This window comes from Atractosteus spatula, chromosome 1 (assembly GCF_055471065.1).
Source record: "Atractosteus spatula isolate fAtrSpa1 chromosome 1, fAtrSpa1.hap1, whole genome shotgun sequence".
Lineage (NCBI taxonomy): Eukaryota > Metazoa > Chordata > Actinopteri > Semionotiformes > Lepisosteidae > Atractosteus > Atractosteus spatula.
Window position 1 is genome coordinate 40765199 of NC_142706.1, and position 21995 is coordinate 40787193.

A 21995-nucleotide genomic window follows, 5' to 3' on the forward strand; every position below is an offset into this window, starting at 1 on the left:
GTAGTTGCCTCATTTGAGGGCTAAAGATTGAGTTTACCATTAGGGTCAGCATTTGGGTACTATAAAATAAGATTATGGAATAACAATAATTTGATTAGCTAAATTAACATGGAGAGTGAGAGCTAATATACCACAATGCTAATGCATTGGCAAGAAATGCTTAAGATGCCCACTGATTTATTGCTTCAATGCATCTGCAATTATGAACATTAGCAAAAAAACAAAATCAGCATAAAGGAGCACATGGAGCCCTGTATTGGCCAGATGGAAGATCTGGTTTGGCTTGGCAGAGTGAAAAAAAAGAATGGGCTTGTTTGTCACCAAAGACATTCATTTATGGAATTACTGTATACATCATCATAGTTTCACCACTCCAGCAGTTGGTTTGATAAATGCATCAGACAGAACAACACTCACCTCAGTGTTTTCACACATCCTTCTATGTGGCTTAACAAGGGAAAAACAATATTCATTGGTGAAGAAAACACTCCACCACTCTCTGCAACCATCTCAGATGTTCTTTGACCCACGGGGGATGGCTATTTTGTCTCCTGGCTGTCAATGTCACAATCTGAGCATAAAGATCATTGCCATACAGATGTTGAGCTAGATTTGTTTTTTTGATGTGTAGATTATTTCTGCACATGTTTCATTATTGTACATGTGACTAGATACTGTATGCATGAAAATCTGTATGCCTGGATCCTAATAGAATATTTCTAGAAATTATTTCTCGATTAAGGCCTTTCATTATAACCTCAACATTGTGTATTAAGAGAAACCATTTTGCAGAGATCATGGACATACCAAGAATCTTGAGAAAGAATATTAAATTGTTTAATTGGAAATGGAAATCTGCTACTGTTTCTTCATCTGTCTTGGTGACCACCCAGAATCATAGTACTACTGCAGATTATTTGTGGATATATACACATCTTTTTCAGTGTGTTTTCCATCTTCCTCGACCAGAAATTTCATGTTGACATAATGTTCAATTGTAGTGAACAATTCATTTTGTCCCTTAAAAAAGTTTTCATTCACTATACAAGCCAGAATGATAATCCATTGCAAAAGAACAAGCTCACAGAAAAATCTTTGCAAGAATTTACATTAATTTGCTGCATTAACTTATTGCCTCATACTCATATGAGTTACAACACATACAGAAAAAATGAAGCCATGAAAACAGGTTTGCTGACATAGTGATAGAGCCTTAATTTAGAAAATGTATAGTAAGATTTTCCTTTACTTAAAGCATCAGCTATGTTGAAAGTGTATAGTATTTGACTTTTGTAGTAGAGTTGTTGTCAGTTAAAATTGCAACTATTCACTATGACTAGTAATTACTCTAATTCAGACCTGAAATTCACTGGAAAGTGTAGTTTGAAAATACACATTCATTTAATCTGCTGTCAGAGTGAATAACTATATTTTCAACTAATGTTAAGTCTATATTATGTCAGCACTCAGTTTTCACAAGGTAGACATTCTTATACAGTACGTACTATACACAGGTATGGTTTTCTATGTAGAAAATTAATTGGCCTATAAATATACAAAACATTTCAAAAATCAATACCCCAGTACAGTGGCAAGGGACACTGCACTGGAAGTAGTAACACTCAATTGAAAACGCTGGTTCACCAACACATATGATGCAGGGAGGACTTTTCTTCAATACAATAATACCTTTGATGCAGGGTAACTTTACTTCTCAGAGAAACATTAACAAAAGTCGTCAAGTCAACAATTTTTGTGTTGCTGCAAGCCAATTCACAGCTGCCAATTTTCCAGCGGTAGAGTTCAAGACTACACAGTTCTAGAATAACAAAGCATGACTTAGGCAAAACAAAGCTGAGGTCTTGCTATGGCCAGTTTTGTCTTCTGCCCTGATAAAACATCAATAGAACATCAATGGAGTCCATTATTCCTTAGTTCTGTTCTTAGTTCCCCAAAGTGGAGCTCAAATGGCCAGCAAAAATTTGGGAACTGCAATTTTCCAGTGCTGACCTGCAAACTCACGTAACTCAGAAGGTTACCAAAAAGAGGAAACCTGAAGAATATTGATTATAGATATCAGATTGATGTTTTTATATAGGATTATTCAGTGATGATCTGAAACATTTTGGGCATTCCATTAAAGAGACTCAGAATAAAGTAGATGTAGGGAAAGAAGCTACAGTATATTTTTTCCATATTTGTTTCACTTTCTTAACCCACCTGGCAGAGTCTGCTCCTCTTTATTTATCTGCACCTTATTGTAAGGGCCAATTGACCTGCTTTTACTGGATTATTTGTTTTATGAATGACCTTTACTTTCTCATATAAAAAATAATATATTTTCCTGGGTGTATTAGGTAGGGTCTGTCATGGTATTAAATGTTGGAGTTTTTATGCTCTCCAACTCATTCCAATTGTACATATTAGTCTATATATTTACATACTAGTAGATACTAGTTTATTAATGATAGTTGGTTAAGCTCCTGCCTAATTATCAAATTGTTCACAGGAAATTAAAAAGCAATGTGACCTGCTCAGTATTCCCTGACCAGTGGGAGTGTTTTATTGCTAAATTTAATTGCAAGTTCATTGTACTGAGGTTGTTATCAGGACTGACTAATATTTAAACTCTATTAACTCTTAACGCCCCTCTAAGGTTACAATTAGTCATTAAAAAATAATTCAACTTATAATGTATTTTTCTTTTGTCTTTCAAATGTGAAATTAAACTCTATTTTAATAATTGTTTAATACATAAAAAAAACTTTGATTTCAATTGTATTATTTCTTGTGTCATTTAAGGTGAAACCCAGAATTTTGAAAATGCATTTGAGGCTAAAGAGGTTCAGATAATGGGACTACCTCTTGCCTTTTACTCAGGAATGTATGCCTATTCTGGATGGTAAGCTTAAAAAATAAACTTGTTGTCATGGTAATGTGACTTAAAAAAGAAGCAAAGAAGGAAAGAAAGAGACAATTTGCAAAACAACACAGGCATCAAAAATATTTTGCCGGTTGCAAAATAGCATATAGGATTACAAATTCTAAATCAGTTTCTCCATATTTGTCATACAATATATTAAACAGTAATTGTTCCCAACACCCTGCTATACAGTATATGTTGCATTTACAGTGCAAGTTTGTGTTTAAAGCATTAAATGTAGTCAACAAAATATATACTTTTTGTTTATCAAAGGTTTCACTAAAAACTACAAATATTACAAACAGGACTCTATGAAAGAAAATATATTCTTTGCTTTTACTTACATTTTTTTCATAATCTTTAAACAGTATGTGAACAAGATGACAGTGGTCTATTTACCTATTTCTACTTTTGTGAGACAGTAGCTTCAACAGATTTTGTTTTTTACAGCTCATCAGTACGACACAATTAGCTTTGAACAGTGAAAGGCATAAATAAATGTGTTTCTTAAATATAACACCTTTCATAGTTGTGTTTCAAGTTGTTACTTTACAATATAGTTACTGCTTGATCTTTAAAACATACATGTCACATGTAATGTTATGGTTATACACAATAAAAGAATATTATAATATTAAACTAATAACAGTCATATCTATACATTTATATATACAGTACTTACAAATCACACAAATCCAGACTCAAAACCTTCTTTAGAAGAGCCTTTAATTAACTGGTTTCATTTACCCCTCTGCTCCTACTGTATTTCTACTGTCTTCTCCCTGTATTCTCATCGTGTTTATCTTGCATATTTTTTATATTTAATTGTTGTTACTGCTGCTGCTGCTGCTGCTATTGTCGGCATTCTGTAAAACACTTTGCGAAGCCACCTTTAAAGGCGCTATATAAAATAAAGTTTATTATTATTATCATTACAAGGAGTGGGTTTTGGAAACTTTCATCTTGTTTAGAATTTTTTTGGGTTAACCACCAAAGGCATTAATATTATTTTAAAGGATCTTCTGTATTTTTACTAAGTGCTTTGAGATACGACATGTAATTTTAGTTCTTGACTATGAAGTAATGAGAGAGTGCCTATGTGAGGAAGCTCCTTTTGATCCAGAACTTCCTTGTCTGATCCTGTTTGGTCAGGGACACTTGTTTGATACAAACACTGGCTTCTCTGACACAGCAGCTGTTGGATTTCCCCATTTCCATTCTCTTTCATTGAGACTCTCCATCTTGTGTACTCAACCTGTACCATCTCTCCCTGCATTGCTAAACACCTAAGTGTCAGCTTAGGTGCAAACACTTCATCAGCCCAAGTTCAGCAGGCTAGCTCTGTCCCTTAGCAGTAATCCCCATTTTCCTGGCAAGCAAACCACTGTGAAACCCACCTGTTTAGAACCTGTGATAAACTTTAGTATAGTCTACACTGTATCTGAGGCCCAGAGGCCTGTAATCCAGCCCATTCCATTACTATCAAGAACTGCTCACGGCTCACGGCTCACGGCTCACGGCTCACGGCTCACTGCTCACTGCTCACTGCTCACTGCTCACTGCTCACTGCTCACTGCTCACTGCTCACTGCTCACTGCTCACTGCTCACTGCTCACTGCTCACTGCTCACTGCTCACTGCTCACTGCTCACTGCTCACATTCCTTCCCTACTGGCATCTAGACACAGACTAAAAGCCTTTTCCTCCCAGCTGCTCTTAAAAGCCTCTTAATTAGCACAGAGGAGTGACTAATTCCAACTAGAGCCTATCCTGACAGGTCCTTTCCCTCACATGGAATCTCAATTCTTTCTGAGAGCCAAAAACTCATTCAGATCTGCTGTGACTTATTGTGCAGATTTTCCCAATTAACAGGTGGCCTTATTGGCTCAAAGCCACACCATTGGGCCTAAATATAGAGTCAAGGTGGTCAATGTCTCAGAATGTATCTGTCATCTATTGGATATATTTATCCTGATAATTATTTTGTATTTTGCAACTAATATATATAAAATAGTTTTCAATCCAGAATTGTTTTTTTCTCCAGCATGAAAATAGACGTAGATGTGCTGTACAAGTTTTACTAATTGCGGGCTGGTTTTGATGCTTTGATTGATACATTGCAATAGAATTATTTGCAGGTTATAGTATATGATGAACGTATAGTATGCAGCAGCACTTCAAATGGACATTTTATACCAAATATACCAAATGCTATGTGGACAAGATTATTACAAAACCAGTTCATGTATTAAGTACAGTTTAAGTCAGTATACAGACTTTTTATAAAACATAATAAAATAAGTAGTTCATATAGCTGTTTTTAAAACATGTATACAGTAGCATGTGCAAAACAATAAAAACTGAAGCAGCATTTTTTTCTCATTCATCAAACTTCACGGTATGCTACCTTTTAATGATATAAAATTTCTGAAGTTGAGAAAACCCATATTTATTAAAACGTGTGGAAATTAAAAAAAATATTGTACAGTACTATATACCTACAGTATATTATTGTTTTATGTTTTATGTTTGTGCTATTACAATATTTACTTTCAAAGTCTTATTTTCATTCTGTGTCATTTTATAAAATAAAAGTAATTGTTTTTTCTAGTGTTTTGTGAAATTAAATTTGGATTTCAGAATAATATACTGTACTGTAGGAACATTACATTTTTGTTGTGTTAGTTTTTTTATAAAGGTAAAGAACTTAAAAATTTCACATTTTTAGGTAAGGTAACTTAAACTGCTATTTGGACAGCTTAGCGGTTAATTTTCAACTCAGGTTATTCCTTATTTTATATATACAGTATATATTAATTCTTATATCTATGTTTTCATGCAGGTTTTACCTCAATTTTGTTACAGAAGAAGTGGAAAGACCTGAAAAGTAAGATTTTTATTATTTAATATGTGTTGAAAATTTTAGCATCATAGCTCCAGAACAATAAAAGCAACATCATATGTTTATATTATCTTTTTTTCATTGTACATTACAGAGCACAGAACTACAGTGACAGTTCTGTACAAGTTGAAAGTAATCTATCACTATAAAATATTGATGATAGAACAATATTTGATTTTGAACATCCAGCATACATTATAAAGCAGAAGTGTGAAGGAGGGGTTTGGAGTCTCTACTCAGAACTTTGTTCAAATCCCATATAGGGCAATGACGTTGTTTCCTTGAACAACAGTCTGAAATTGCTCCAGTAATTTGCCAGTTTGTATAAACAAATCTACTGTAAGTGTAAGTCACTTTGAATGAAAAAAAGTCATCAGACAAATAATAATTAGGGAAACTTCCACAATGTTTCCTTAAGAGGCAATGTAATCTACAATTCCACTACTAGGGAGGTCTCCAACCCAGGTCCTGTAGAACCCCAAATGAAGAAAATTATATAGATAACTCTTCATTAAGATTTCTAAAGATTGACCTGTAAATGATTGATGAACTAAGTAATCTGGTTAAGTAAAAGAATCCTGGTCTGTGAGGGATGAAGAGTATTTGGGTTTGATAATCTTTCATAATAATGATAATCAATGATGACAGAATCACCTTTAACCCAAAAGACAATTGATACATTTTACTAAATCAATATCTATATACAATAACTGATCATTTTAAAGTAATGTATGTTATAAAACATATATTGGAATCTTTTTTTCATCATTTTAATTTCTAATCCAAAGCAATTTTATTCTTATTTAAAAAAAATCCAGTTCAGATATTGTGGTTGTTAGTTTTCTATTAATTAAGCTGTCCTGTTCCATCAATTCCTGACTTTGATCTGTTTTTTCCCTAAATACAGCAGTAGATCTAAACAAAAGCATCTAGAGAAAAAAACGCATTAGTCAAACTCATCCTCTATAAGGGTTAAAAGATTAAAAGATTATAAATATCTTTAATGAATAAATCATATGTAGAAGTTGCTATACATGAATGGAATTACAGAATTAATGTAAATAAATGAGGTCCTTAATCTTGCTCCTTAACAGGATATCAGTATTCTCCCATCATTACCCTCTCTTTCCAAAACAATATTAAGAAGCTCAACCCTTTTCTTTTATTAAATCTATGGTACTTATACCACTTTGACCCCCCACTCCCTTCCAACTTAACTGGAGAGTTTAGAGCACAAGGTTTTAGTAAAAAAATATCAGAGAAAATTTCACAGGAAGAATTGCACTTTCAAGTCTACGCTTTCACTGCATGTGTATTCAGCATTTTTCTTGTCTATCACACAAAGTCCAGTTTTGAGATTGTATGGTAAGTAGTGAACAGCTATGAGTTTCAATTCACACCTATTGTAGCGTGAGAACCCACAGCCTCCATTTCAGTTTTAATAAGCACTGTCGGTGCTCCATTGTCTCAACAACCACGGTATCCATTTTAATTAGTTTAGAAGCATAAAATTCTTTCAGTCAATCTTCTTAATTGAGGATGAAGGAGATGAAGGTTCAGTCTTTTGTGATTTTGATACGGTACATCTGATAGAGTGCTACGAGTAAATGTTGTTTTTGATAGACGGGTAATTATTCTCTCTTTGACCTTATTCAACATTCAAAATTATAATAGAAAGTTCTAACATAACCTAACTTTCCAGTGCTATTTCAGAAAGACATTGTAGACAAGTGACTACTCACAAGAAAATCCTGCTAGACTTTATGGAAAGTGTCCGAGTTGGTCAAATATTTTCATATTGTGACTTATGAAGAATTTACTATGACTTAACATGCAAGGTCAGAGAAGGAATCATAATAGATCTCTAAAATATGATATGTCAGTATTTAATGAATTGTGCTGATGTCTATAAAGCTAAATCATTTCTAATGCTGGGATGGTTAATGTGCCATTTTTAATTTAAGAGAAAAAATACATCGAAATCATGATTACATTAAACAAATTGTGGTAAGCTGTGATAATTCAAAATAAATGCAAACTGTAATATCAAAAAATGCCCACAGAAAAACAGTATACAAAACCAGAACTTGAAGTCACACCAGAAAGAGAAAATAATTTGCTTTGCTGCCCTATTGAAATGTGCAGGTGTTTCTGTCCAGCAGAAGATAGTGTGTAATCCACAAAGCAGAGTTCTGTGGCAGACACTGAAGTGAAATGGGTAAAAAGTAAGTGGGATAGTGCTCTGAATAGTCTTCTCATACACGTGACTATTTTTTACCTGTGGGAAACACACGATTATACTTTTTTTTCTAAAAAATATCATGTTTCATATAAAGGAGAACAAGTAAAAAAATCAAGTAGCTACACTGTCTTTAGGCTTATTGTGCTCAACATTGTTGGACAAAGTAAAACATGGAATCCACAATTAGACATTCTATAATTACAGCAATAGACTCAGAAGTAGAAAAGTGGAAAACCTGGAACAAAATAGAAAGTAAATGCCTCCTGTGGAAACTGTATCAAGCTATTAAATGTGAACTTGAAATGGTGGCAGACTGAATGTGTGCATACTTTCTTATCTAGTTAGAACATCCATTTATAAATAAAACATATCTATTTTTTGTACTTTTATTAATATACAACAAATCGGCTAGTATTTAAAGAGTGTGCAAATTCCTGTTAATGGAAGCTACTAATGTCCTATTAACGAAGGAGCCATGACATCAATGGTTGACTTTTATAAGTTTATTGCTGTGAAAGCAAATCAGGCCAAACCTGCTTTCAAGCAGGGATATATATAAAAAAATAAATATCCTGCATAGTAAAACAACCAGATACTCGCAGATATAAAAGTAATAGATTTCAGCTCCTTCTTCTATCTTTCTGCCTTAATAAGTGGTAACTTGTGACATGACAGATTTGATACTTCTTCTAATACCATTGGTTTTCAACATAAAGTGATCTTATCTTATCATCAAAAGGTGTGCACACTTAGGCCTTTACGAAAAATCTTTTTTTTTGTTGCTTTTACTGTACATACTTAAAATAAAATATAACTGATCATTATGCTGTTACAATATTTACTTATCACAGCCTAATCACCAATCAAATACCGGACATATTTTTTTGGATAAATTTCAACCACAGTGCCTTTTCTAAATTCAGAGTATAATTATATATCTAATCTAGTTTCCATGGTGAATATATATGATATGTTTAATGCTCAAGAATTCAGTAGACATTAACTATATTGTATTATTGAGTTGTTTGTTTTAGAGCTGCAATATCATATTCTTTAGCATAATAGTTTAAACATAAAACGTTTTTAATTTTACTTCTAAAAGTAAAACCTTTTGAAACAGGTGGCAACCCTACCACTTAGTGTTGCAAGCAAATCCATGTGTAAACACATATGTATCGATGTTAACTTCAGCATTTTAAAAGTACTTTTAAAGCTGCAGATGTAGTTGACAATGTCTGCATTAATTTCCTGTCCAGTCTTACTGCTGCATGACTAAAAACTATTTTTGAAATAGTTACTGTTGTAATGGTGGAAGCAACAATTATATAATAGTAACACATGATAAACCTGAAATCTGAAGTGTGTAATTCATTTATATATACTGTATATATCCCCTAGGTATTACAGGTTTAATTACTGTTTTTTCACCATCTGTTGCCTCCACCTGTCTGGTGTCAACCTTCATTACCTGTTGTTTGAGATGCATTGCTATCTGAATATCAACAATTTGTATCCATTTAAATTTACTCTAGAATAGTGGAGGTGTATGCTTCCATGAAGGTCAGATCAGTCAAGCTTGGATGTATTTACTTATCACTAGTCTGTTAAATACAACATTTCCCTCACAACATTAAGTTAGCTCTGTGCATTGAGTGTCATTAAATTGTTATGAAATAGTTTTGTACTGATGGATAGTTAATTATCAGAAGTGTAAAAGCATTAAAATGTCATGTTTATTTTAATAATTAATTTTCACTCTTTTCTGTTAATGCTTTGTCTTATTATTTGCTGTTTCATTTCTCTTTCTTTTTCCGCTTCTGTATCTAATTTTTCATAGATTCACATTCTTCGTAAACTATTTCTGCCACACTACCTCTTCTTAAAGGTTCCTAACAATCTTTAAAATGGATCACTCCACTTTTGGAAACTGCAAACTGGTGAGCAGTAGGTCATAACTAGTGTACCTGTGTTCACTGAGAACATTTAACATGAAAATATTAAAATCCCCCAAATCTCAGAGATATATTTTATAATCATTTTTCTTATTATTATAATTATTATATATCCTTTAAAGATGTCTAGTCTAGGAGACATATGTCTCTGTTCTTTGAATCTTATTGTAGATTTATAGCCCTTAAGCTCAGAGATGAGGGCACTTACAACAGGTCAAATCTGGTGGCATCAAGAAGCTCTTTGGCAAGCAACATCCATTGTTAAATACCAACATCTGAATTTAGGAAGTATAAGGAATAAAATGCTAACCTGAGGCTACTGCATTAATTGGTAGCTGTGAATATAGCAATAACTAAACAATGGCTAGAGGAGAACCACAGGGATGAATATATAATTGATGGGTATATGTGTACTGTATATTGTTTGGAAAGGTAATTGAAAAGCTAGTGGGGTAAGACTATATACTGAATGAAAAATAACCTGCAGTCTAAGGAATCAAAGCAAAACAAAAAAAATGCAATACATATATGGTTATACTAGATAAATTAAATAATAGATAACAAATGTACAGTATTTTAACAGAGTGCCTAATGCTGACACAGTACTGTTACTGTATGTAGCAGAAGCAATATAGTATTAATGGGGGTTTCATGTTTTACTTTACTTTACTTACATATAAACAGACAGCTAATGTGGAATTAGAAAGAGGTTATCTTGCTAAACTTAGTAGATATTTTAACAATCAACAAAGACAGTTTTTACATTTTATAGAAGGTTTAAATAATTATAAAACTATTGCACAATGTTTCACAAATTCCTTCTCTATCTGGTTAGAAGGAGAAGTTAAATAAACCACATAACAGATTTAGATTTCCAGATAGCCTTTGATAAATTTCTCAAATAACTTGCCTTAGGAATCAAAGACACATATAACATGGATTGAAACCTGAAAACATTGTTTCATCTTAAGGAGAATAAGCTGTAACTGGAACAGTGTATACTGTGGTGTACAACAGGTGTCTGTTTTAGGTGCATTCCTCCTTTTGATCTACAGTACATCAATGATTTAGATTGTGTTATAGCAAATTAATTATATATATACAGATATAAAAAACGCAAGCAACAGAAGCAGTGTTGAGACACTCACAAGAAGACTCATGGATTGGGCATATCAAATTTTAACATTGAGAAGTACAAAGCAATCCACACAAGAAATAGGACCAAACACTATACAGTACCTATCACATGGATGATTCTGAGCAGCAGTGGAATAGCCTTTAGAGCATTGACCCTCCTTCTCATCCATATAATCATGTTCAGATTTCTTAGCCTGAACTCCAAGACTCAAAAGAAAAAAAGTCTTCTCACATTGCTGAAGCTCCTGAAAAGAAAAGGGTGATGGTGATGATGTGCCTTCTTCTCTCTCCTTCTCTCTGTCTTTTTCTCTGTTACTTTCTTGTTCTTACCTTGCCTCTGTATTTATTTATAGCTCTGGTATTGCCATGAAGTTAATTAACCTGTGTAAAACATTAGAGACACCTTTCATCTGTGTTTAGCTGCTTAATTCCCACTTGCCATACACATAGACAAACAATTTAAAATGATGCCCATTATTTAAAGTTTTTAGCTCGATCTTGCTGAGAAAGCAAACATAAGCTAAACTTTGCTACCATACAGTAATATTATATTGTAAATACAGTAATGGAATCTTTGATTTTTTTTTTTACCATACGAGAGTGTTGGAAACCAGTCATCATTTTACTGTCCTTATTTAAAAGAATTGCATGAATTCAGACGATCGATAAATTTATTTAAAAGAACATTGTGATGTGCATGAATGAAGTGCACAATTTGCAGCCTAGATAAAAATATAATAAGTAAATGAATACATTGTTTATCTTAAAAAGTATAAAACTCAAACAGCTGAAACTCAATCTTTGAAGCTGTCCAAAAATGTGTGAAAATAATTGCTTTGTTAAGTACTTAGATATGCAGAACAGAACTAATGATAAAATCTTGCACTTCACCAATATTCACCTGAACCTTACACTGATTGATCATGATTATGAAAATGATGTAGAAACATTTGTTTGAAGTGCTGAATTTTATGATTACAAAATTAATTTTAATTAAAATGCAATATTCCAATTTTAATGTACTGCAATGAAGTGTAATCTAAAAATTGCTTTCTAATTTTTTTTTCAGAATTTTACCCCTTGCCATTTGTATCTCAATGGCTATTGTCACCTTTTGCTACCTGCTAACAAATATTGCCTATTACACAGTAATGACTGCTGAGGAGCTACTTGCCTCAGAAGGTGTTGCTGTGGTAAGTAATTAAAATATTTAATTTATATTGATCAAACCATTTTTTTACGCTTTTTACTGTGAAATAGTTGAACAGTTGTTACATCTATCGAACCCTCCAGCAGAGTCAAAGTCTGAAAGATACTGTATATCAATGTGCAATTCAAACATTGTAAATAAATAGCTCCTCAAGGTGAAATAAAACATCTATTTTACTTCCCCCAGTGGTACCTGTCTTACAGACTTTGCTAATGTTTTGTCATAAGTAAAATGGTATCCTATTTTACTTACAGTACCTCTGCTTTTAACTAGAAAGAGGAAGTTTATATATTAATACAACCACAATTACGAGCATTTTGTGCTTTAGACATAGGGCCTGTTTCACTAAAAAAGGGAACTTTACATTATCACTTGGTTAAAGGAACCCACACTATCAACAAACATTCAGTAGTTGCTTCCGTTTACTGATGTGCTACTGATGTGCATAAGTAATGCAGAGAAATGTGTATTTTGCATGGACAGTAGTCATATTGTGTGGATAGCAAAAGTCTGGTGACAGCAAAAATACCCAAGAGAAATGGAATGAAAACACACACCTACATAAACAGGGGCTGCACTGAATTCAGCCCTCGTCACTTCTAGTGAGGACAGCTGATATTACAATCTACAGTGCATTGCCCTTGTTAACAAGATTAGAGAATGCCATGCAATACCTTCATACTCAAAATACTTTGTATTGTTGGGCTTCTTTTCTTAGAAGATTTCCAAATTAAAAAGCAGATTTTACAAAAATATATTTTATACATATTTCTGTATTGTTTTCTGCATTTGTGGCCAAATGTTTAGAGCCATCAATAATCCTACCAAAGTATTACAAAGCCTTAATGAAATGCCATGGTGAGCTGATTCATGTGGCAGTCTATAAATGGTTTTAAATATATACAATTTTTTTGTCTTTCATTTATCATTTAATCTACTAAATTTCTCATAATAGTCTCCTCTTCACTCTCAAACCTTCACATACTTAGTGATTTCAAGAGCTTGTTTCTACTTCATCATCATGAGTTTCCCTTGTGTGTGCAAGGCTTCATTTTTTAATATAATAATGCATAATAATGACGATGATTGCATACCCCAGTCTTGCCTGTTCATAACCTTCAAGTAAAATACCATAGGTGGACTGTAAAAGGAAGGGAAATAAGGCATCTAGTATAAGAATTCTATGAGAGATAATGTATGATGATATTTTGTGACAGAATCATTAGATTATATGCAGTTTTCATTGATGTTAAAGTTAGGTATTTTTCAGAGAATTCAGGCCTTCAGACAAACTGAGGTGGTAAATAAATGTACATGCATTCATTTTCTAAAGCTCCCTGCAATTTTGGGGATGGGGGAGGGGGCTGATTCTATCCTGGTAAACAACAGGCACAAGGCAAGGTACACCCTGCATGGGATGCCAGTCCATTGCAGAACACACACACATGTACATACAGTACGCACACAGACATACCAGAGCCAATTTTCCCAGAAGCCAATCAACCTACCAGCATGTGTTTGGACTGTGGGAGGAAACACCGAGGAATCCCACAAAATCACAGGTAGAACATACAAAAACATGCAGATACTGCCCCAGGTCAGGAATTGAATCCAGGGTCCCAATGTTGCGAGGCAGCAATGCTAACCACCACATCACCATCTGTGTGATCCATAATTTGAAAAACTGGTATATAATCTAAAGAAACAAAGGAGCTGATCTATAGTTGTTGATTAGGAGCTCACTACAGAACGTTTGAACCATATAGCAAATATTTCCAAAATTGTCACTGTCAATACAGTATATTATGATAGATAATCTACAACCTTTTATCACAAAACAAGTTGCAGAGAACTGTTACTTTGTAATATTTCTTTCAGTTATTAAAACTGATAACACCCAGTTAGTTTTTGAAAGTGTCTTTGCTTCTTTACCTGTCTTCACGGTTTATCATTATTAAAGAACATTTTCATATGCATATGGCATATGGATAATATAATAATTTTATTTTGTGCAATTAATCGTTATTTTATTAAATATTGTTTTTGCATTTTAACAGACCTTTGCAGAGATGTTGATGGGAAAGTTTTCCGTAGTGGTTCCAGTATTTGTTTCATTGTCTTGCTTTGGCTCAATGAATGGTGGGATTTTTGCAGTTTCCAGGTAGGCAGCAGAAGATATTTAATTAAGTGTTATGTGCTTGTAAAATTACCCCTTGTATGTCCTTATACTGTTTAACAGCCAAGTGGTTAAAATGTTGCAAGTACCAAAAATGCTTTGAAAACTGAAAAGCTGATGTACAGTGCCTTACAGACCCTTAAACATTTTTTAACATTTTGTATATTTTGTTGCTTTAAAAATTGACACTTTCAAGTCAGAATTAATAATTGCTTTAATTAATATTTGTTCTATACACAACCTATTCCAGACATTCAGTGAATGTGTACACAATTGCCTTCATGAGCCACACAATCAGTTGTGCAATAATAGTGTTTCACATGGATTTTAAGTGATGTAGTGAATGAGGATAACGGTTTTTTAAAAAGCTTTCAAAACCTGAAGAAAAGTTGTAAAAGTCACAGATCATGTGAAAGGCATAAAAAAATCAAAGACACTAAGTTTCCCTTTGTGTATGGTGAAGCTGAGAAGAAGTAAATTGCCTTCCCCACTAATAGCATCCATGTCACCCTGCAATTCACATCTGTTAACCCAATGAAGCTCAGCAGGTGTGAGCCTGGTCAGTACCTGGATGGGAGACCTCCTAGGAAAAAAAGATTGCTGCTGGAAGAGGTGTTAGTGGGACCAGCAGGGGGTGCTCACCCTCTGGTCTACAGTATGTGGGTCCTAATGTCTAAGTATTGTGAGGGGGACACTATGCTCTAAAAAGTTGCTGTCCTTTGGATAAGACATAAAACCGAGGTTCTGACTCTGTGTGGTCATTAAAAATCCCTTGGCGCTTCTCGAAAAGCGTAGCGGTGTAACCACAGTGTCCTGGCCAAATTTCCCATTGGCCTTTACCAATCATGGCATCCTAATAATCCCCCTCTATGAACTGGCTTCATCACTCTGTTCTCCTCCCCACTGATAGCTGGTGTGTGGTGAGCGTTCTGGCACACTATGGCTGCCATCGCATCATCCAGGTGGGGCTGCACATTGGAGAGTCCCCATTACCTGTAAAATGCTTTGAGTGGAGTGTCCAGAAAAGTGCTACAGTATATAACTGTAAGCAGTTATTATTAAATTATGTAATGTACTAGATCAGAGCAGTGCCTCTTGAAATTGAGAACTTGGCCTATGAGGAAACAAAGCCACTGTGAGGTCACGGTTAGCATAGCCACTGTGAGGCCAACAGTGACATTGAAAAAAGCTACAGTTCAATTGATGCCAAGAGTCAAAGCTGACAGAGTGACAGAATGGAAACCATTGTTGAGGACGATGCATCCACCAAAAATGGAGTTTCAAAGTCTGAATACCTACAGTATGCAATATACATTTATTTTTTTTACTTAGTAGTTGCTGAAACTTACGCTAACTTATCTTACCCTTAGAAGTCTTCAGTTTAAGCATTCAGGTTCTGAATAAAATATTAAGTTTAAAAAATCTGTATGCACCATTTTGTTATTTCACAAACTGAGACACTATGGAGAAGACCGTAATGCTTTTATAAGGCACTGTAAATAACACATCTGAAAGAACTTTAAACATCTGCCATATTTGAATACATTTATAAACAAGGTGGGTAGCTGCGTCAGCATGCGTAGGCTGCAAAGGAACAAGTAATAGGTTTATTCCATGCTGAAGAAAAGAAGAAAGAGAACACAACGTTTCGGCCGTGGAGCCTTCTTCAGGTGTGTCACACCTGAAGAAGGCTCCACGACCGAAACGTTGTGTTCTCTTTCTTCTTTTTTTCAGCATGGAATAAACCTATTACTTGTTCCTTTGCATTTATAAACAAAGCTTATATCAGTAAATTTAATGTATTCAAGCCCATAATTACTTGTCACTTGCCTTAGCTAAAAAGAAACTATTATAGTTTATGTTATTCTTATTAATGTAGTGTACTGAGTTTGTTCAAACAAACATATCTTTTTATGTTTTTGTCTTAGATTTAATGCTTGAGTAATGAAAAATAAATTCCAAATAAAGTAAAAGGAAAATGTATCGTTTGCACTGTTTTGAACTTTTATACCTGTATTTTTAAACAGGCCACCATTACTCAGCTCTTTATAAACCCACCATTGATCCTTCATTTCCTATGAATTATAATTCTGTCCTCCCCTCTTCACTTCATGTCTAGGCAGTGCACTAACTGCTCTCTACATTCCTCCTGCAGCATTCACTTTTTAAAGACTGGATTTCCCTTGTTACTCTCTACTGAGACTTTCTTCCTTTCTTTTACAGATTATCTTCATCCAGCCTGTGATACAGTATATCAATTGATATCTCTATTCTCCTGTCAATACTTACTGACCTTCCTGACCTTAGAATTTGTGGTAATGCTCTCACCTATTCTCCTTGTGAGAAGGCAATAGGTTTAGACAAGATGGAGATCCTTTTCTGAACTGAACCAGATTTGCCAAAAAACTTCTGGGAATGAATTTCTGCCCTCAGTTACCTGACCAGTTGGTAGAAGACAATTGGTCAGGTGACAGTTTAAAACCCAGGAAGGAGCAGCTTACAATAGTTGAATTATGGGGACAGGGAAGCCCTGTACTGTTCTCTTACCACTTTATCTCCATCTTCCTCTGTCAAGAGCTTCAGCATTAATTTCGACTGTACCCCTTCCTATTCCCAAAATATTTCCCCACTGGTATGAAATTTCCACTTCTTGAGCAACATTCACAACCAAACCCTGCTACTATTTCACCTGGGCTATTGTACAGTAATTTGCTCTCTGTTAGCCTTCCTGCTAAATCTACTAATCCACTATGTATCCGGTAATGATTCTCTCCTTCATTTTTTTCAAGATGTCCTATTACTGTTGTCCCTCCACTTGCTCCCTGGTGCATCTGATCTGATTCTAATCCCAACCCACTGCTGTCTCAGCCACTCTGCTCCTACCTATTTCAGACCCTTACCTCCCACTGCTCACTCCTCTCCCCAGCTTCCAAATGTTTCGCATCCAAATTCACTTTTGCATTTGTTCTCCCACACCCATTTCCCCAGAATGACTCCTCAATGAAGACAGTTATCTCACAAGAATCTTAAAAATAACATTTTGATATCCCTAACAACCTTTTGATGCCTGGTCAAGTTCCATCTCTCTAGGCATCAACTGTGGTCTAAAATGTACATGTACAGCAAATCTACAAATGTATATGTAAATGTATCAAATCAAGTAAGTATTACAATAGTTGGAAAAGGCAGAGATACTTCAATAAAAAAGAAGTGGTACTAAAAACAACAAAAATATGCTTAATGGGAGTTCATAGATGTAAAGCTTTTTCAAGGTGTATTAACTGACCCTTATTTATATATACTATATTTTCAATTTAGACATTATATTTTATCAAACATTATTACAACAAACCTACAGCTACTGTATGAAACACATCAGCTACTTCAGATGGCAGTTGCATTCACCATGGTTTTTCAGGTTACATTGATTGTAATTGGAAGAAAGCTTGCCACAGCACTTCACAGTTTTCTTTGTTGTAACAACCTCTGCACAACTCTTTCCCATTAGGACATTTTATGTTGCTTCTCGTGAGGGTCAGCTTCCAGAAATACTCTCCATGATCCATATCCGCAGGCATACACCACTCCCTGCAGTAATCGTGCTGGTAAGTTCAAAGCAAGAGGCAAACAAAGGAAGAAAATATGTTTCTTTTCCTATGACAATTTTTGTTAATTTTTACCCCCTGGTTATTAAACCTAGAAGGGAAATTTATATTTAATTAGAAAAACTGAATGAACTAGGTCATTTAACCTAATGTTTAACCTCTGTGTTTGAATATGCTGTATCCTACATTTCTTTTTTACCTGTACGTCTAAACTAGGTCATGCACACAAAGTGTTGGGATCATTGAACTGATTTGTTTAAAAATATTTTTAAAGAATTAGATTTATATTATTTTAGACAAAAGTAGATGAAATAGAAAACCGTGGCTGATTAGACTATATATTCTATAGAAATATTTTTCCATCTCTCAAGCGATAAGTACTAACCTGATTTGTTTTATTCTTTCCCATGCTTGTAGTACCCACTGGCCTTACTGACATTGTTCTTAGGGGACCTCTACAGCTTATTGAATTTTATGAGCTTCGTGCGATGGCTTTTTATTGGAATTTCAGTTCTTGGACTTATTTATCTTAGACATAAGCACCCTGAAATGCAACGTACTTTTAAGGTAATGTATCTGATCAAACATGTATAATTCTGCATAAATAGCTATGACACTTGAAAAGATCCAAAGCATTTGTAAATTGGAAAAGGAAATATAATTTAAGGGATTGCACTACTGAATAAAAAGGTTGTCTAATGAAATGCAACTGAGCTATATGATTTCAGAGCGTCTTTAGACAGTTTTCCAGTGTGCTTTATGATTTTACAAATCATATTTGGCATAACTTAGATTGTAATATGTTAATCTGATATGAACCTGTAAAAAAATGCATTTCCTATGAATTTACTATGCCTCTATTATTTTTATACGTAATCCTCCGAAATAAAAATAATAGTAATGTTGGAAAACAAATTGGCTAGATTTAAATCCTGTTTAGAAAACCAATGTGAGAAAAGGGTATTGCATGTGTAAAATACACAACATAACCACAACACAGAGTACAGATAAGGGGTAAAAGCTAAAACTGCAGTTAAGAAATTTGTGGAGTACGTCAGGAATCTGTAAGTGAACAACTAATGCTCTTCTTTAACATTATGTCAATGATTTGGATTCTGACATACAGTAGCAGGTAAACCAGTCAGCTTCATAGATGAACACATTAAGAGGATTGCCAAATTTTTTTTAAAAATTCAAGATAGTGCACAACCTTGACAGATGATATGTAATGAAGATAAGTGTGGTGTTGCATCCAGGTGGCAAAAGTTTGAAGGGGATATTTGGAGAAAAAAAACTGTTCTTGTAGTCAATTTCAGGTTCTAGACATCAGAAGAGTGGTGGAGTCAGTAAAGAAAATGGAACATTATGATATAATCTGTCCATTTTCTAACTGATGGTTCTAATTACGGGTCACAGGACCCTTGCCTATTGCCTATTCTGGCAAGCAACAGATGTACAGTAAGGCAGGGTACACCCTGGACAGGATGCCAGTCCATCACAGTACAGACAGACACAAACACAGAGAGGATCACACTCATACTAGGGCCACTTTTGACAGTGTGTTTAGAAGAGGCCTTGAACTATTAATATTTAAGAAGTCATTTCACTGAAATGTAAGAAGCAGAAATAATGACAAAAGGTAAGTGTACATTTAAAAGTAGAATAACTATTTTGACATTCTTCTGATTGCCATTTTGTTTATTTATTACTGTTTATATACTCTCAAACTCATTATCATTTAAAATAATTGCATTCATTTTTAATCTCATTATATTATTGATATCTGAAATACACAAGTGTATCTTTTGACTTCTAAATCATTACGCCATGACAGGTCTCTGAGTGTTAGGAAACCTTTTGATGGATCCCACACAATTAAAAAAAGCTGTGATATAATGAGGAAGCACATTCCTTATTGGTATTGGACAGTATGAAGTGTAAAAAGAGTTGTATACAGAGGCCCATATTTGATGTAACATTTCTTCAAATGTATAGTCTCTAGATATTCATGTTTTCTTAAAATAAATATGTAATAAATTAGCATAAATGTAGAACTAGTCAAATTTATATAACTGAAATATTTTAAAAGTACATTATGAAGTTTTCCTTGTCTTGGTGTGTTGTACTAAAATCAGACCAACCCAGTTTGTCACTGAAATAAACATAAAGAATCCCAGGGCCAAGAATGACGTAAATTATGTACATTAAGGTTATGTCTTAACACTTTAGGATAAATGTTGAAAATGACACAACATAATTTAAACCAACAAGAAATAAAATCTGAATTATATGTCTACATAAATATATATATATATTAATGTAAGCATTCTGAGAGAAATAAGTCGCCTCTAAGTACTGTACTACTGTATGTGAACAGAGTCGTGCAAGACATCGCAATAAGGTTAGAGTGTGAGTTTATTCCACGGAAGCCCTTTTTGGAGGGCAAAGCAGTGATACAGAATATATCTTTCATGCTATGCTCTAACACAAGCTTTTCTGAGGGTTTTTTAAATGTTAGAATATGCTTATATACTGTATAATATATACTTATATACTGTATAATTTTAAGAAGATATTTTAGGTTATAAAGAATCATATGAAAAGATAAGCTTCTTAAAACATTAAATATGTTATGGTGCATTAGATATTCTACAAATTTGCCTTTATTAACTTAAGAACTCTATGAAAAATGTGTTTTCCTATAAACATTTAATTACCTTAAATCAAATACTTTTCTAGCATACTCCAACTAACCTTTTCTTATTGTTCAATATTTTTCAGGTTCCTTTGTTTATTCCTGCATTTTTTTCCCTTACCTGCTTCTTCATGGTCTTTCTGTCACTGTATTCTGACCCCATAAATACTGGGATTGGATTTGCTATCACACTGACTGGTATTCCTGCTTACTACCTCTTCATTGTGTTCAACAAAAAGCCAAAATGGTTTCAAAGGATTTCAGGTAAGATTACATCTACTTAGTTAGTACTAAAAAATTACTACATTTTTTCAATGTAATTTTCTGAGTTGCTTTGTATTTTTTTAAAATAACATGGTCTACAATCTCCTGTTTCCCAATCAGTAATCATTTTCATGTTCTTCCCTTACAGATTCAATAACCAGGTTCTTACAGATCCTTCTAGAGGTGGTGCCACCTGAATAATCACTGAAATTATAAAATGACACATTGACGGTTAACCAGATTTGCCTTACTTAACATACACTGATATTTTGTTTAATACAGTAAAAATGTAACCATGCAGATATGTAAAAAAAGACTGGGGATGTATTTTTGTGAGGTATTGTTTAATATTTTAAAATTATATACTTTTAAATATATGTACTGTACATATTTTAATGATACAAGTTTTTCTTAAAAATATAGTGGTATCCATGATAAGGTAGTTTTTGAGTAAACCATGTGACAAGGGATAGGTATATTACATACTGTAAATGGTGCATCTCTGTACTTGTTCAAGACAGTACTGTATACTTGTTAAAGAGATTTGTTTTATGATTTCTAGGTGCCTGATACTTTTGTTTTAAATGTCTCTTGGATTACAAAATTGTAATTTCACTCTGAAGAGATATTCCCATTAAGCAATTAATATGCTCTTAGTTTTACAATTAACTGTATAGTTACACTTCTATTTAATAGGGAATATGAAATTCTATACAATGAATAGAAACAATCTTAACAATTAAAATAACTCCATTTCCCCATGTAATCTACTGTATAGCTTTTTTATAAAACTATCACTAAATGTTAAAACATTAAAAATGAAACAGAATGGAAATATACTGTATTTCGTTGACATAAATATGAGCTTTTCACTTGTAAGTACATTCAAT

General features: G+C 33.7%; 1 protein-coding gene across 1 annotated transcript in view; it reads left to right on the forward strand.

Annotated features, from left to right (window-relative positions):
• Nucleotides 1-21657, forward strand: part of slc7a11 (solute carrier family 7 member 11) — a 44810-nt gene extending 23153 nt beyond the window's left edge. The window contains exons 6-13 of the mRNA XM_088938216.1: nucleotides 2803-2902; nucleotides 5765-5809; nucleotides 12225-12348; nucleotides 14423-14526; nucleotides 18050-18146; nucleotides 18564-18713; nucleotides 20928-21105; nucleotides 21254-21657. Of these exons, the coding sequence (XP_088794342.1) occupies nucleotides 2803-2902; nucleotides 5765-5809; nucleotides 12225-12348; nucleotides 14423-14526; nucleotides 18050-18146; nucleotides 18564-18713; nucleotides 20928-21105; nucleotides 21254-21306 (851 nt within the window). The 3' untranslated portion in view covers nucleotides 21307-21657. The remainder of the gene's footprint in view (nucleotides 1-2802; nucleotides 2903-5764; nucleotides 5810-12224; nucleotides 12349-14422; nucleotides 14527-18049; nucleotides 18147-18563; nucleotides 18714-20927; nucleotides 21106-21253) is intronic.
• The last annotated feature ends 338 nt before the right edge of the window (nucleotides 21658-21995 follow it).